This window comes from Mus pahari, chromosome X, assembly GCF_900095145.1.
Source record: "Mus pahari chromosome X, PAHARI_EIJ_v1.1, whole genome shotgun sequence".
Classification (NCBI taxonomy): domain Eukaryota; kingdom Metazoa; phylum Chordata; class Mammalia; order Rodentia; family Muridae; genus Mus; species Mus pahari.
Genome location: NC_034613.1, coordinates 86847135 through 86864684, shown reverse-complemented (window position 1 = coordinate 86864684; position 17550 = coordinate 86847135). Strand labels below are relative to the sequence as shown.

Here is a 17550-nt window from a genome sequence, read left to right as displayed (position 1 = left end):
GAGACAGGGTTTCTCTGTGTAGCCCTGGCTGTCCTGGAACTCACTTTGTAGACCAGGCTGGCCTCGAACTCAGAAATCTGCCTGCCTCTGCCTCCTAAGTGCTGGGATTAAAGGCGTGCACCACCACCGCCTGGCTGAGCAATGGAATTCTTACTGATGACTAATACACAATGGCATTAGGAGTTCCAAAACTGAAGTGGAAGAACAGAATTTGTATTAAGTACACATTAGTTTGGAAGTTTGAAGCGGGAAACAGAAAGATGCCAAAATGAATCAAGAATTGGGTGTAGTAGCACAGGTTAGTAGTTAAAGCACCAGAGAGGGTAAGGCAGAAGGATCATGAGTGTGACATACATAGTATGATGGCTTGAATAGGAATGGCCCCCTAGGCTCATACATTGTAATGCTTGAAAGAACTGTTTGGGAAGGATTAGGAGGTGTGGCCTTGCGGGAGGAGGTGTGTCCCTGGGGGCGGGCTCTGAGGTTTGCCATTCATTCTCAGCTCTCTGCCTGCTGCTTGATGATCAGATATAAGCTTCTGGCTATTGCTCCAACACCATGCCTCCCTCCTGCTGCCATGCTCCCCCACCACAATCAAATGCTTCCTTTTATTAGTTGCCTCAGTCATGGTGTTTTGTCACAGTAATAAAAAAGTAACTAAGACAACTAGTAAGCTCCTATCTCAAAAAGTGAGAATAAAACTAAAGCCGAACAGAAGAACTGTTCTCGACATATATATGAATGTCGAGTTGACTGGGTAGAAACATAAGGTGTGTTTGAGTACCCAAAGAATTGGGCTTGACCTTTGGTGACAACAGCAAGCAGGGGATATAGAGGAGAGTTAATACAAATGAGTTTTCTAGGTGCCAAGAATCCAATAATTTGTCATTTTAAAACATCTGAATGTTTGCCTAAAACCTATATGGCATCTACTTCTGAGATAAGTTCAGGCGCTGTATAACGCTCAACACACACAGAGCCAAGCCAGCAAGCAAGCCCCATTAGGACTGTACTGTTCACTTGGTTGTGTAAGCACAGCATGTGTGCCCTTTACAATTTCCAAAACTGTAAGTCGATTAATGGAGAAATTGAGAAACAGCTCCACTAAGTACAGGCTTGAGCATTTTACTTCAGGAGAGGCTCGAAGTTCCCTGGCAAACCAAGTCAAAAGGTTATATAACTCCAAACTCTCGTTAAAAAGTAGCACCTGTTCCATTTGGCTTTTGTTTGACACTTTATGAATGACTGGACAAGGCTAGAGCAAAGAAAGGGGTGGACAATGCTTGTAAGCTATGACTGTTAAGGACATACAAACATGATATCTCACTTTTAAGTTCTGAATTAATGCATGCAGTAATGAACCCAAATGATGAATTGAGACTTCCCCTCTCTATCAATCAGGGCTGCCAATAGGAAGAGAACCCAGCAGACCACTGGGACCTCAAAGGTCACTCTGTCCACTTGGCTGTCTAAAAGAGGAAATTTCTTAGACATTCTTGAAGCTTCTTTCTAGCTCTAGCACTTAACAAGCTGGGCTCTTTCCTTCAACAATTCCTTCCTTTGTCCTGATTTTGGTCTGTTTTCAAAACCCATGATATGGATTTTTCTCCAAATCTACTCCCCTTTTCCTGCAGAAATTCCGACATGCTAAGAACTAGAAGATATCCTCCAAATGAAGGCCAGACCCAGAAGGCCATCATCCAGCACTGTATGGTAGGGCAACCATCAGACCAGGGCTCTTAAATGTCAAAAGCATTCATAACTCCAGTTCCAGGGGACTTGATCTTAACTTCTGACCTCCACAGATACCAGGCATATACATGTGCATATACATACATGCAGGTAAAACACTCACACACGTAAGTTTTAGCGATCTAAACAGTGAACCTCTAACATGGTTGTTGGGAGAGAGGGGGGCATTTTCTTCATTGATACACTCCTCAAGCTCCAGTAAAGAACTCCATTCATGTTCATGCAAACAGCCATAATTAACCTCTGTGGGTCACACACAAAAGGAACAAGAAAGAGTAATGGGGGTGAAAATGACCAAAATTCATGCTCCCCTCCACACACACCCATGAAATTGTAAAAAAAAAAAAAAAAAAAAAAAATTAAAAGAAAAAAATTGTGGCCTTCTATCAATGACAGTTGGCCAAGCAGCCTAGAGTCCTTTTATTCTAAGCACCTCCTTCCTGCAAGCCTCTCACAGTTCCTTCCTCTCCACCATTAGCCTAAGGGAATTAAGGTAGATACTACTCTTTTAAAGCTATTCTCAATCAGTGTCCCAGAATTCAAGTTTACCATATACAAGGCCCAAATAGCACAGAACTGTTTCAATCTTTGATTCAAAGAGACAGCAGGAAGGGAAAAAGAAAGTCAAACCTTTGTCCTCACACACGTTTAAAAAAAAAAGGACATAATAAAAAGATCTGCAGTGTGTGTGTGTGTGTGTGTGTGTGTGTGTGTGTGTATGTACAAGCTTACCTGAGGACAGGTATGTTGGAAGAGTTCAAGAAACCCCCTTTTCTTCTGAATCAGGATAGAAATTTTAACTTCTTCCTCACTTACTGTTGTTGTTGGCCATGAATGTCACAGCACATTGTGGAACTCAAAGAACAACTTTTTGGAGTTGGCTATCTGCCTTAACCTTCAGGTGGGATCGGGCCAGTCAAAATCAGGACATCAGGATTTCCGATTCCATGGGAAGGAAGCACCTTTACTCGCTGAGCCATCTTGTTGGCCCAATCAAAAGAATTTTATGAAGTTAGGGTTAAATTAAGAGCCAGTGAGGTCCCTGAGAACCTCCACTGCTGTTCCATCAGTACACGGCGGGATAGACCCACGAGTGTCCAGGTTCGGGATAGACCCACGAGTGTCCAGGTTCGGGATAGACCCACGAGTGTCCAGGTTCATGTCCCAGGCTGATCTTCAGTACTGAAGGCCACTGCCTGCCCCACTAAGGAGACAATGCTTCTGAAGGTCTTGGGAGCTATATTGTTTAAGAGGTGACTTTTTAAATCGCTTTAAAGAGATAAACTTGTGAGGGTTGCATATAAAAGATCCAAAGAAGTCAGGAGGGCCTTGCACAGCCACTGTGGCACCTTAAACTTAACAAGTAAGGAAATACAATGAAAATGCAGCTCCCCAGAGGGAACTGGTTAGGCAGGTTTCCCAACACAGAGCAAACAAGAACAGTTTAGGACTAATAGCCTAAAAGGCTAGAGGCTGCTTCCACAGAACGCACTCAGGACAGTGCTGACCTCCTGACCTACAGGCCACCTGCCTTGCCCCCTGTCTAAATGCTCCATGGTCCAGCCCAAGTTCTCCTGCTTTGTGATACAGCACACCCTAAATGTCCTTTGCAATCCATTCCAGACATTTGGTAGCAGCCTTCCTTTATAATTTCTATCTACTGCCATTTAATGCTTGCACGCTTATTTTTGAATTTTCACAGAAGATCACCAAGGAAGCCCTTCTCGGTGCTTGTGGAGGGTGGATGAGCCCAGGCTATCCCACAGAACACTCTCACGTTATTCTTCCTCGGTGTTCTGCTGTGTTTCCCTTCCATTGAAGCTGGGGCCTGGGGTATCACTAAAGTGTTAAAGGGAGCCTATAATTTGAAGACTGAACAGCCTATCTATCGCCTGGTTGGCCTTATAAGCACAGAAAGCTATAAAGTAGCAGTTAGACATCAGCTCTTGACCTTAGTAGAAAATTAAAGTTTCCAGCAGTTTCCAAGAACAACCTAAAACTCTAAAGTCAAATTTTCAGGGGATGCTGAGTGTGGATCATAAGGGTAACACCAAATGTGGCTACCAGAGCCAGGTATCTTAATGCACCTTCAAAAAAAGGAGCAGGTCAGCGACTTCATCTCTAGTCTATTTAAAAGTGCCAGGCCCTAAAGGGCAACCATGAATTTCAAGAGACATTCAAGAACCAACAACCCATAATAAGAGACCATGCAGGGCTCACAGGTCCTACAGATGCTGAGAAGAATGGAACGGCTACTGGCACTACTGCCTGAAAGCAGGCAGTCCCAGCAGCCACTGGTAGCACTAATGATTTCCATGCATTTACTGGTGCTTTTAACACAAGCCTGGGTGTGCAGTTCAGTTCATCAGTAGAATACTTGCTAGTACATGTGACACTCTAGATTTGACTCCCTAACCCTGCAAAATTAAATAATATTGTCACCACCTCCAATTCTGTCAGACAGAGAAGTCTGCCAATATTTTCTTTTTAGCATCTCCATCCCCTACTGGAACTTAATGAATAAATCAGGCTGAGCTTCAAAGAACACCACCCTGGGCAAAGTGTCTTCCTGTTGATGGAAGAAGCACTCTCCAGTCTTTTTTTGATGACCAAGCCAATATACTAACATTGTTTCACTGAACCAAAACTACAGAGGCCTCAACAGGATTTCCATTTTAGAGTGGGAAGAAGACTGGGAGACAGCCAGCCAGGAGGCCAAAATTCCTGAACTGCCAGAATGTTGTCCTGAGGCTGCAAAGAATGCAGTCAGATGAGTCTGCACAGACTTTCAAAAGCTACTTGCACAACTGAGCCTCTTGGGCAACCTTTAGAGTCCTAGGTCATTCATTCATTCATTCATTCATTTATAAAAATCAAAGTGGGGTCTGGAATTTGAACCTACCCAGCAGCATTGTCTTGCCTTCACATGCAAATGGCCTAAACCAAACATCTAGCCAACACACTGTGAGCCAGGGGCAAAAGAGGTGACTTCTGTGGTCCAGTTCAGCAAACACCACAGCAGCAGAGCAAAAGTCCTGGTCTGGGCACACATAAAGGCTCTGTTCATCACACTCACCTAATAAGAGATGGTTCTAGTGTAGTCAAGAGAGGAAAGAAAGGGCTTTCTCCTTAAGTTCCTGGAGGTTTTAAAGCCGATCGCCAGTATCCAAGCACGGTTATCTTTCCTTCTTCCCCCTGCTCTCCTCTTGAAAACTCCCATAGACCCTATGTTCAGAACAGCTGCAGCACCCTAGGGTTTCACCTGGTATAGCCCAGTGCAGCTGGGAGATGGGGTTACCTCCTTCAGAATAGCTTTGCAAACCCATGCAAACAAGAGGGAGATAGGTCCTGGGGAGGGAAGGGGAGGGGAGGGGAGGGGAGGNAGAGAGAGAGAGAGAGAGAGAGAGAGAGAGAGAGAGAGAGAGAGAGGTGCAGACAGACAGAAGAGAAGAGAAGAGAGGAGAGGAGAGGAGAGGAGAGGAGAGGAGAGGAGAGGAGAGGAGTAGTAAAACTGAAACCCAAACTGAATGCAGCCACATCACCCTCTGGGTAAATGTCAGCTGCAGGAGGACAGGAACCAGACCACCACTTCCCTGAATCTATCCCAGCAAGCAGGCTCAAGTTATTAGTTCTGCACTACTGCCTTCCACAGAACAGGAAACAGAATGTTTAGTTGCTCCACTGATGTAAAAATAAGTGTCAATCACAGTATAAAGTGGCCATTCTTGAGCATTCTGACTGTTAAAAACACATTTTGTACCAGACCCGCTGGCATAGGCCTGTAATCCCAGCCACTTGAGATGCTGGGGTGGGAGGAACTCAAGACTGAATCAGCCTGGGTCACACAGTAAGATTCTGTCTCAAAAGAAAGAAAAAGGAAAGAGGGCTGAGGATAGAGCCTAATGGTAGTATGCGTGAGGCCCTGGGCTCAATCAATCCTGAGTACTGGGGGAAATACCAACTGACCAAACAGTAGCAACAACAAAAAAGAAAAAAATCACTATCACAGTGACCTAAAGCTCTAGAAGAGGCAGCTAGGGATATATTTGTTTTTTCACCAGCACTCCAGCTAATCCCTTCAGTTAGGGAGTTGGGAAAACTGAATGAATTATACTTTACTAAAGGTCAGTTCATATTCCAGTTTAGGAGTTAGTTTCCTGGTTGCCTCAGTCAAGCCTCAGTTTTCTCATATGCAAAATGGGATCATAATGCACCATTATTAAAAGGATTTTAAAAACCCTTTAAAGAGAATAATAAAGGCCATGATGCAGGGGTGGCCTTGGGTTCCCTTTAAGCTGAAGACACCAGCACTCCATCCACTAAAAGCTTCCGAGCACAACGGGCCCAGAATCGTGCTTTAGCTCTAACTCTGCAACGCCCAGGGCAAAAAGTCACCCAGGCTCTTGTATAACCCCTTCAGTAACAAAAAAAAAAAAAAATCAAGTGTCTTCTCTCAAGAGCCAGTCCATTCCATTTCAGACTTTTTATTCTGAGCTCTTTCATCCTTCCATTGAACTGAAATAGGCCTTGGGTGACAGAACAAATCTAATCCTTTTCCACATGACAAGGTAAGGAAATGAACTTAAGGAATGCTTGGAGGAGGGAAGGAGTCCAGCTTGAATATGTCCCTATCAGAGGCATGAGGTGGGCAGCTTTATTTTCTGCACATGTCCATCAGGTTGTTGATACTCAGGTTTGAGGCTGTCCCTTATACAACAATATGATGTAAAGCTCTGAAAAGCCATGGGATTGCCATCTCAGGCCCAGAGCTAAGGAGGTGTTTCGGGACAATTAGCAAGGCAGACAGAGCCTTGAAAGCAGCAAGCCAATGCCTTGTAGCAACACAGGTGATGAGGAGGTCAGCCTGGCCGGGAAGAACCAGTGAGCCAGTCATTGAATATGGTGGCCATGCAGTCACCACTGATCCCTGGCAAAGGCTCCTCTGGAGCCTTCTTGGGCTGCTCAGGAATCATGTCACCAGGCTGAAAAGTTGGTGCTCCCAACATGTGAAGCCACTGAAGAAGTGACTGGAAGAAGTGGTGGCGGGGAGTATGTGACGCTAAACTTTCCCAGCCTGGATATTAGGAGGCTAGGCTTCTCCAAATGATATTCCTCTGGTCATATTTCTAGGGGTCACCACTGCCTACTGCCCAAGACGGTGAAGAATTTTGTTCTTGGGGGTGGGGACACAGCTCAGTCAGAAAAGCACTTGCTGTGTAAACATGAGGACCTGAGTTCAATCCCTAACGCCTGTACGTAAGTGCTGGACGTGATGGTACGGGCCTGCTTGCAATCCTAGTACTGGGGAAGCAGAGGCAATGAGATAGCCTGGGCTCACAGGCAGTCCACCTAGCCTTCACCCCCCAGTCCCCCACAAGCACATGCATGCACATATACACACAGGTATGCAGGCACAGAGTTGTTGAGTGCAACATGCACAAAAAAAAAAAAAAATTTCCTCTATCCATGCCTGCATTTGCCCAGTTTCACTAAAGGACTTGTTTTTCTACAGTCAGAGTAGTCTCTTAGGGAACTAATGTTTCCTGCCACAGAATTCAGAGAAAGAGGGGAGGTAATAGTTTAGGGAACTATTGGTATCAATGGATTTTTTTTTTCTGTTTAAGAATGTAAGAAACATAGCTGGGCGTGGTGGCGCACGTCTTTAATCCCAGCACTCACTTGGGAAGCAGAGGCAGGCGGATTTCTGAGTTGGAGGCCAACCTGGTCTACAGAGTGAGTTCCAGGACAGACAGGGCTACACAGAGAAACCCTGTCTCGAAAAAACCAAAAAGAAAAAAGAATGTAAGAAACAAGCTGAAACTACTTGCACAGGCCTGTAATCCCTGCTACTCAAAAAGCTGAAGGAAGAGGATTGTAAGTTCGAAGACTGTCATAGGGCTACAGAGAGCAAGCCCAGGGGTTAGCCCAGGCCCAACAGTCGCCACAAAGCATGATTTCCCCTGATTGCCTGATTGAGCACAGTTCCCATTCTAAGCCATATCTACTTTCCTCAGAGGACAAAGTTGTCTAGCCAAGGTTAGGAGCAGATTATATAAACCTGATTCACTACAGAGTTATGGTCTTTCCTTTCCTTCCCAGAGACCAGGTGAGTGGGTCCCTTGCCTGCGCCACAGAATGGTGTTCCGCATCAAGAGTCAGTGCCCGGCTCCTCTACCCAGGCAGGGACAGCAGTAGCAGAGGCTAGGCGGAGAGGAGAAATCTAAAAATAAAGCTCTCTGAAGGAACTGTCTTGCCTAAAGAGAGCTTCCCACGCACACTGAAGTGCCACATCTGCGGGGGCTGGAAGCATGGAACGGAACAACCCTGACCAAGTCACATAAATATTACCCACTTTGGGGTTAACAGCACATGATGACAGAGACCCCATCAGAGACCCACTGTCCATGTTGTAGATCCCGAGCAAGAACTTTAGTGACCACCAGCAGGCCTTTCTTCTCCAAGAAGGAGACTGGAAAGATGGCTGGGCCTTGCCAAGCCTCTCTCCCGTCCTGTGCTGCCAACAGGAGGTGCGAGCATCACCCACTCTCCACCCACCAAGAGCAGAGTGCAGGGTTCACTTTAGAAAAGAACTCTAAGGAGGCTAGTGGGCCTCAGATGCACAGAAGGCTCCCTAGGCTGACTCCCCGTGCAGCAGGGTCACTGACAACCAACTGTGGAAAAAGAAAAGCGAGAGCACGCATGCACACTCACGTGAGAGCTGCAATTAGCTTTGACAGCAGTTAGCTACCGTCATTTCACACCCCAAGGACACAGTAATTGTCACGTTACCAGGCAACTGGCCTCTCCTTCCCGCCTCCAGCAAGTAGCAGAGGCCACCATAAAACCAGTTAAATAAGCCTGGGAAGGCTGGTGGCTCTGGGGAGTAACCCCACCACCTTTCCGTAAGACAGCTGACCTTAGAGTACTAGTGACCAGACTGCTGGTGCTCAAGAGCACGGCAGGAAGAAGGAAGCTACCCCGAATTCTAAGAAAAGGTCAGTGTTCCCTTATCAGTCTGCTAACTGAAGGGTTTATACTTTGGCCCTACAAGGGTCAAAAGCTCAGTCGTTGACAATGCCAGTGCATACCTTTCAGCAATAAGCTGTCCCTGCCTTTCCCTTCTTAGGGTGCATATGCCATCTTGTCCTATGAATCACATGCCTCCAAAGGAGAAAAGGGGACAGAAACCTAGCAAACCATCTAGAATGCAGCAAGCTGCCAGGACTTTGGTTTCTTTTTGTTTGGTTGGTTGGTTTTAGGTTTTTTGTTTGTTTGTTTTGCTTTTTGGGTTTTTTTGTTTTGTTTTGTTTTTTGTTGGTTTTTGTTTTGTTTTTTCGAGACAAGGGTTTCTCTGTGTAGTCCTGGCTGTCCTGGAACTCACCCTGTAGACCAGGCCTGCCTCTGCCTCCCAAGTGCTGGGATTAAAGGCCTGCGCCACCACGCCCGGCGCCACTTTGGTTTCTTAAGAGGCCCTGTACCAGGACACTTTGACAACAGATATGCTCAGACACACACATCCTCAAGTCTATCATGCATATGTGAAAGGCGATGCTAACTTTTCCCCTCGAAGCATAGATTGCAGGTAATAGACTTTAAATTTTCAAGTGTTATTTGAATGCTGACTAGCAACGATCACTTAATAAGTCTTACATAGTGGGGCAGACCGAACATTTCCCCAACTGACTCATTTGTAAGTGAAAAGGAAGAAGGCAATTCACAAAAGGGAGGAGATACAGACCATAAAATACACACGTGGTAAGCACAGGTACAAGGTGTTGGTTTAGTGTAGGGAGTACACAGTCCCCACCCTACCAGTTAGACAAGAGCGGCTAGGCCTGGTACTCAGAGGGACGGCTTACCTGACATACAAGGACCTCTTCTCACTGGTTCGGAGAGACCCAGACCCAGAACTCATGCTGCTGTTCATCATTTGTTCCCGCAAGTCATGGATCTTGGATTCAAAGCGACTGTACTCTGTCAGGGAGACAAGGGGAAAAGAATGAACCGAAGGAGCTCCCTCGGTCAGCACACCCGCGGCCAAAGAGTCAGGAGGACACTTGGCTTCAAAGCAACCGGGAGGTGGAATCTTTGCTTTGATAAGCAAAGTCCCTCCCCCAAGTTGAGAAAGACAGACCAACCCTCCCCACCAAGAAGGGGAAAAAAAACACCTAGAAAAAGAGTTGTGTTTGGGCATGGCAAATGGAAACAGCTTTTATCTGCTTCAAAATCTCACTGATCCTTAAAAAATAACAACTGGAAAGAGGGTCCAGGGCAGCCTTTCTACATCCTTAGAGCAGGCACTAAGGCCCAAGGAGAGCAGATGGGCAAGGCGACTTTCCCAAAAAGCTGACTGCAGAGAACAGATGGCCCTGAGACACAGGGCAGGGGGGCTGGAAAGAACCAGGCTATTCAATCACTGTTAGGTAAGGAGGGCAGTTTTCCCAGGATGACTCTTTTAGTGGATCCCAGGACAGAGTCTAAAAAGAAACAAGCTGCAACCATTTGTCCAGCCATTAAAGCTAGAGCTCTCCTTACACAACAGGTCCAGGTCTATCATTGCTTTGTAAAATGGGGTATACTGGGAGGCACATGATATAGAAATGTCAGAAAACAAGGCAGACTTCAGTGACAAGCTGACTTTAAAGGCAGTCAAAATTTATACTGAAGGTTAAAGGTTGAGCAACTGCTTAAAAACCGCTTCCAGGGGAAATTGTTCACAAAAGCATTTTTCTGCACCATAGAGGGGTTGGCAAGAAGCAACCCTACCTAGTCAGTGTCACTCTGTGGGAGAAAACACAACACCTGCTCCAACACCTGCCCTCCCCCTCCGCTCCCTCAGCTCCCTGGGCAAAGCGACCTGACCTTCAGCTGGGTGAAAAGGGAAATGTGCAGAAGCCAAGGCGAGGACGGGGTGCAGCTAAAAGTCACATAAACCCCCTCTTCTCAGAGTTTCTTGTTCGTCACTGCGTTACCAATGGAGCCAACTGGTTAAATTCGAATGTCCTTTCATTCATCACGCACTGAGTGTTACTGAGCTCTGTCCTCATTACCTACCCCTGTCCCTACAATCCTGGAGGAAGCAGTCCACTCACTGACTCACCTATTAAATGGTGGCGCACGGGGGAGGGGGTACACAGCAGCTGGACACTGTGCCTGTTCTTAGACTTTCGAGGCCACACATCAATAGAAATAAGCTGTCCTAATCTAAATGTAATGGGTGGTGACGGATTTGTCATAGAAGCCTTGGGCTGCACAGAGAGACAGGATACTTGCCTCACCCCAGGGCTTGGCCTCTAACCCCTGATTCAGAGATCATTTCTCGTTCCTTCCTTCCAGACTCTCCCTCCCTCCTAGCTCACTCAGGGAAGAACCGTGCTGGCAAGAGATTTGACCGGGCAGGACTTCCTTGGTGATGATGAATCAAAGAACTGTACACAGAATCTGGACTGAGTCTAGCACAGTGGCTCATACCAGTAACCACAGCACCCAGAAGGCTAGGGTAGAAGGGTCATAAATTCCAGGCCAGCCTGGAATACAGTCCAAGACCCTGCCTTACTAGAACAACACAATCCCCAAACTCAGAACAACAAGGGATGCTATCCAACCTATCTACAAGTGGTTCGCTCTTGTCTATGCAGTGCCTTCTTTGGAGGTGACCCGGCCCACTGAACTCTAACAGAGCAGCAGCAGGCCACAGCGGTTGCTTAGTAACTATGTTTCTCAAAAAAAAAAAAATCCTTTAAAAACAACTACCAAGCTACCATTTCCTCAAAACTCATAATCCAAGGTTGATAATTCTGAGCCATGGGAACCAATTAAAGTAAGAAAGGGAAGGGGAGCAAAGTGCTGCTTTGAGGAATCTGTTGTTTCAAGTTCCTTGGACTGTGTTATTCACCTTTCTTATTCAGATGAACCCCCAGAGTTTCACCCTTTATCAGTTTCTGGCTTCTAGCTGGATACTTATCTACTGACCACTAGACACAAAGTACCCTGTGCTAAATGACTGTTGAGGAAACCTCTGTCCAAATGGAAGCATCTGCTATCAAATAAAGCAAATGATTTGTTGAAGTGATGGCCACCAGCTTCACAGAGGATTTCCAAAGGGAAGAAAGAAGTATTGCGGGGCTGGAGAGATGGCGCAGTGGTTAAGAGCACTGGCTGTTCTTGCAGAGGTCCCCAGTTCAATTCCCAGCAACCACATACAGCTCACAACAGTCCATAATCTCAGTTCATGAGAGTTGATGCTTTAGTTCCAAGGGTTACTGTTGGGAGCAACTGAGGCTGCTCAACACTGTTTTAGGACGTTAATAATCCCCACTGGTCAGCCAGTTAATAGATCCACAGTGCTAGGGAAGGAGCAGGGGCCCAGACAAGCCCCTTTACCAGTAAGCTACATCCTGGACCAGTTAACATACTTTATACAGAGGAAAGACAAAGGCATTCAGACAATAATGTATGTGGAATGGATTTATGACAGTGACTCTTAATATTATTAAATATTTCACCAAGACAAAAGCTTCACTTCTAAAACAGCTAAATTCTAAGACTTCCTGAGATTGTTCCTCCCGTTCCACTTACCAGTAAAGCAGCCATTATGTGGAGGGCATCTCTTAGGCCCAAGTCACTGCGTAGGAAGCTACTCGACCAGTCTTCCTTCTGAGAGGGCCCCACTTCAAATAGGCTACTTTCAAGAAGCAGCATATATTACTAAAATCTCAAGTCTATTAAACTGTGCTTTATTCATTTTTCCCATTCAGATAAACCCAACCATTTGTGACCCACAAAGATATCCATGATGACTCATACTCTGCTTCCTCCTTCCCTTTTACCAGCGCTAATCACACAGGGAGAAAGAAGCCAGAGGTGTACGAGTAGAAGCCAGCACAGAAAGAGGATTTCTCAGGGAACATAGTGTGCCTTAAGATCAGAATTCTGGGAAGCCCCCCTACCCTACCCTGATACACAATATCATTAGCCACTGAATGGAGAAGAGCCCAGAAATCTGTCTTCAAAAACACATTAAGTAACCGTGATGCCCCATCAATTTGGAACCCGATGGTCTGGACTTACAGTTTGGTTTTGGGTAATGGCAAGGCAATGACCCTGCAGAACGTTTCCAAAGGAAGGCAAGGCAAGAGGGGTGGTGCGCTCTCCCAACAGTACAGTCCCAAATCCACAAGAAGATGCCACTGCCCAACATGCCTGAGGGCTTCAAAAACTACAACAGTGGGATTTTTCAGCTTTCTGAGCCCCCATCCTGCTTTGTCTGTTACATATATGTGCTTCTTCACCTCCAATAAATGCCTTTTCAACTACAAAAAAAAAACCACAAAAGGAACACATGATTTATTTGTAAAAATTTTCAGCACTGGTGTTCAAACTCAGGGCTTCATATATGCTAGGCAGGCCCTCTACCACTGAGCCACAAGCCCAGCCCCTGACTTTCAAAAACTAGTTTCCAGTTTCCAATTTAGAAATTTCTGTCTGATTTCCCCCTTCCACTATTTGGAAACAATCACTCTTATTATTTTTCATATGTATCTTTCCAGGCTTCCCTCCATATATACCCATGTATTCACAGCCCAGACAGATTCACACACATACTTGTTTTCATTCTCTGATGTCATAAGAAACCCATTCACATCAGCACATGAATAAAGACCACTTACACATTAATGGTCACATAGTATTGCATATTAGAGAGGACATAATGTATCTTATTCAGTCATATCCTGGTCAATGTACATTTAAATTGTTTGCTCATTGAGCTGGGAGTCTTGCTATATAGCTGGATAACCTAGTGTTCACTTGCTATGTAGCCCAGGCTGGGCTTCAATTCATGGCAATTCTGCCTCTCAGACTCTGGAGTGCTAGGATGATAGGTGTGCACCAACACATGCAGCCTACATTCAATCAATGCTGCATTGTATAATTGGATGAATCTGTCTGAAGCATAGATTCCTAAATATGAAAGTGCAGAGTCAAACGCATAATCAATGCACGCTCGATTCATCACAGAGCTGAGGGAGGACCCAGGGCAGTGGTAGCACACTTGCCGGTCATGCATGTAACCCTGAGTTTTATCTCGGCACTACAAAAAAGCAAAATTTTGATTGTAACGACTATATGTAAGCCCGGCATTCTGAAACCATTCTGAAGCCTTTCTAACTGTAAAAATAAAATGGTATTTGGAAGCTTCTAGAAGCTTTTTGGTTTCTGTAGAAGTAGAGGCAAAATTTACTTTTGAAGACAGACTGATCTTGTGTTTGTAAACCTTTTGTTTGGGGACTAGACTTTAATGAGCCTTTCAGCTATACAAAAGTGAAGCCAAGATTTTACTCTGGAACAGGCAACCACTTCCTGGACTTTTGGTAGAGATGAAGTCTGCAAAAGAGTTGTAATGTTCTTTGCACAATAATGCAAAAGGCTGCTCTACTAGTGAGTATAGTTGCTGGTACTCTAGCATTAGGGCCCAGGTCACAGGCCTCCCTCTCCTTCTTCCGGGTATTGTTAAGTCTGTTTCAGCTACTACCTGTAAGATGGTCTACCTGCCTTTGTAAGTATCTAAGGACGAGCTTTCACCACCTCCAGCCTTTACCTCATGAATAACTGGAACTACAAGTATGTGCTATGACACCAGTGTCATGTTTTTTATCTCTGCCCCCCAGCCATGACTTAGGTCACATTGCCTCTGCCATGACTTAGGTCACACTGTGTCATCTCTTTTCCTCTGGGCCACTGCTCTATTGTGGTAACTGGTCTTTAGATCCTTATTTGGCCACCATAAAACTACAGTTTCTAGACTTCCCCATACCATCCAAGTATGTACAATCATAGCAACTAAAGAATCTTACCTTAGTATCTGAAGCAAACATTCAAGGATTGCCCCACCATTCCTGCATATTATCTACCTGTTTCTCATTCCACAAATGCTCTTGAACTCCCTGGTCTGGGACCCTTGAATACAATTCATTCACATCTGTTATGCCCTGCTCCTGCATTGATTTTCACTGCCTAAAGTCAAACATTCTTTGTCCATTCAACGGCATTCCTTGATCATTATATATTTTATCCATTCATGTACTTATTCAGGTATTTACCAAGTGTCTACTGCATACCAGTCACTGTGTTAGCTGTAGAGAATATACCAGTAATCAAAACACTCTCTATAAATTGCAATCATATCAACAAACAACTACTTAATTATAATTTCAATTACAACCTTTCAAAGTGCAATGACTAAACAGTAGAGGGAGATTCAGACAGAATGAGCCAATCTACTTAGGGAGATAGATTTCAACAAAGTTCTCCCTGGGAGAAGTGACATTTAAGGCCATAGAAAGGAGAGGGGGGAGGAGAGAGGAGGAGGAAGAGAGGAAAGAGAAGTAGGGAGGGAGAATATGAACTTTCTGATCTTGAGGCCCCACAAAATGCTGAGTAGAGAAGGCAAGGCTGAATCCTACCTAGCTCATTCTCGGAATGAATCGATAGCTACCCAAAAAGCTCATCAGTCCTTATGGAAGTGCATCCATTCAGATCTCAAACTCACACTGTTCTCAGTTGCCATTGCTGAGCTGCCCCCAAGGCTTTAAGGAATCACCAATTGTGAAAAATTACAGAGCGCTGGTGGAAATAAAGTTACAAGCTCCACAGAGAGGCCCAGATTCTGAGTGTGAATTGTTTCAGCCTTCAGATGTTGCCTTCGGAGTATGAGCCTTTAGGATTGTGTGAATTACAAGCACCTATGAAAATGCTACAGCTCTCCATGTTTCCAAAGTAAATGGATAGAGCTAAAGAAGTCCATTAAGATATGTATTAGCAAGCCAGACATGGTGGCATACACCTGAAATCCTACACTCAGGCGATCAAGATATAGGATTGCCTCAATGTCAAGACTAGCCTAGGTTACACAGTGAGTTCCAGGCCAGCCTGGGCTACAATGATACATGTCCCAAAACAACAGCAACAAGAAATCTTTATGTACAGCATACATGAATTGCCAAAAAGTACATTTCTTGGAATCACAACTTGCATCTATACAATTAAGAAAACTTGAAGCCGGGTGTGGTAGCACACGCCTTTAATCCCAGCACTCGGGAGGCAGAGGCAGGTGGATTTCTGACTTCGAGGCNAGCCTGGTCTACAAAGTGAGTTTCAGGACAGCCAGGGCTATACAGAGAAACCCTGTCTTGAAAAACCAAAAAAAAAAAAAAAAAAAAGAAAAAAAAAAAAAAAAAAAAAAAAAAAAAAAAAAAAAAAAAAAAAAAAAAAAAGAAGAAGAAGAAGAAGAAGAAAAGAAAGAAAGAAAGAAAGAAAGAAAGAAAACTTGGGTTGGTTTCTCATTATGGGCCCACTACTTCAAGAATCCAACATCTCTAAAGCTAAACAATTTTGAAAGTTTACTTTAATTATAACACTATGATTTTAAGAAAAATCAATAAGGTTCATGAAGAATCAAACCTAAGATAGTCTAATTTATTTTATTTAACAAAATTTTAAAATCTACAAATAGCCTCAAACTCTGCATTTTAAAAAGCAAAATATATAAATTGCAAAAAAAAAATCTCAAGGGTATGTAAGCCAGCAGAAGTGACAAACAGCTTCCATATGGACAAATATTGCTTAAGGAAAAATAATTCCAGCTCTACCCTTAGAACAATGACTCTAAATTATGACTAACCCTAAACAGAAACCTGTTCTGGTCCCTAAACTGTCACAATGTACTTCCTCAGCGACACACACTCAGCCAAAGCTCTAGAGAGCATTGTGAAGGACGCTGAGAATAAAACAGAAAATAAGATGTACTTGGTAAGCATGCTATAAAAATTCCAGTTCTCCCTACCGACTGTGTGCAGGGTTTTTGTTAGTGTTGGTAGTGTTGGGTTGGTGTTGGTGAGTGTGTGTGTATATCTGTCTGTCTGTCTGACAGGTCTGTCTGTCTCCGCAGGAAGTGAGGATGTAGGAAGAGCTGGCTGTTCAGGTGAAAGTGCTATGCTCATTGAAAGCTTTATTACACTCAGCCACCTGGTCTGAAATGAGTACAAAAGTACCTTGCTTTCACATCCATCAAGTAGTCAAGAGTGGGGGAAAAGCTTCAAACAGGGCCTTCTCCCTACTTCAAAGGAAATTTCACATAGCATGCCTCAATGAAAGATTACCAAGTGTTTAGCTCCCTTAACCCACAAGTCAAAGTATATGGAAAGGTCACCCAAGGCAGGTCTTCTCTTGCAGAAAGCCCGAGAACAAAAGCAGAATTCTACCTTTACTGTGCTCTCAGTACCAAAAGGACTTTCTCAGAACAATCTTCTACACTTAATGGTGATGCTACCACATACTGACCAAAATACACACAGCTTTTGTTGAGGCTTGCCAATCTAAGTTAATATAACTAATTTCTGTATTTTACCAGGCCAACAATCCAGTTGCAAATGCCCTTCACAGTAATACTCCCCCCACAATCACAAACTCTCCAACAACCTTTACTATAGTGTCAGCTGAATCTGGTTTAGGTCAAATTTCTGTAAAAGGAGACCAGAGAAAAAGGGACCTAGAGAAAGACCCATCTCCTCTAGTTTAGAGTTGCTAAAATATCTGAGGTTGCTTTCAAGTAATCTCTTTGTAAAATAATCAATAGTCCAAGGTAAGCCATGACAGAAAAGAGTAAGAAACCCCGGTGAGATGGCTCAGTGGTTAAGAGCGCCCAACTGCTCTTCCAAAGGTCCAGAGTTCAAATCCCAGCAACCACATGGTGGCTCATAACCATCTGTAACAAGATCTGACACCCTCTTCTGGAGTGTC

General features: G+C 44.5%; 1 protein-coding gene across 7 annotated transcripts in view; it reads right to left on the bottom strand.

Annotated features, from left to right (window-relative positions):
• The window catches only part of Dlg3 (discs large MAGUK scaffold protein 3), a 53238-nt gene that overhangs the window by 13665 nt on the left and 22023 nt on the right, over positions 1 to 17550 (bottom strand). For all 7 annotated transcript variants that reach the window (XM_021188593.2, XM_021188594.2, XM_021188595.2 and 4 more), the window contains one exon: positions 9612 to 9726. In XM_021188593.2, the coding sequence (XP_021044252.1) occupies positions 9612 to 9726 (115 nt within the window). The remainder of the gene's footprint in view (positions 1 to 9611; positions 9727 to 17550) is intronic.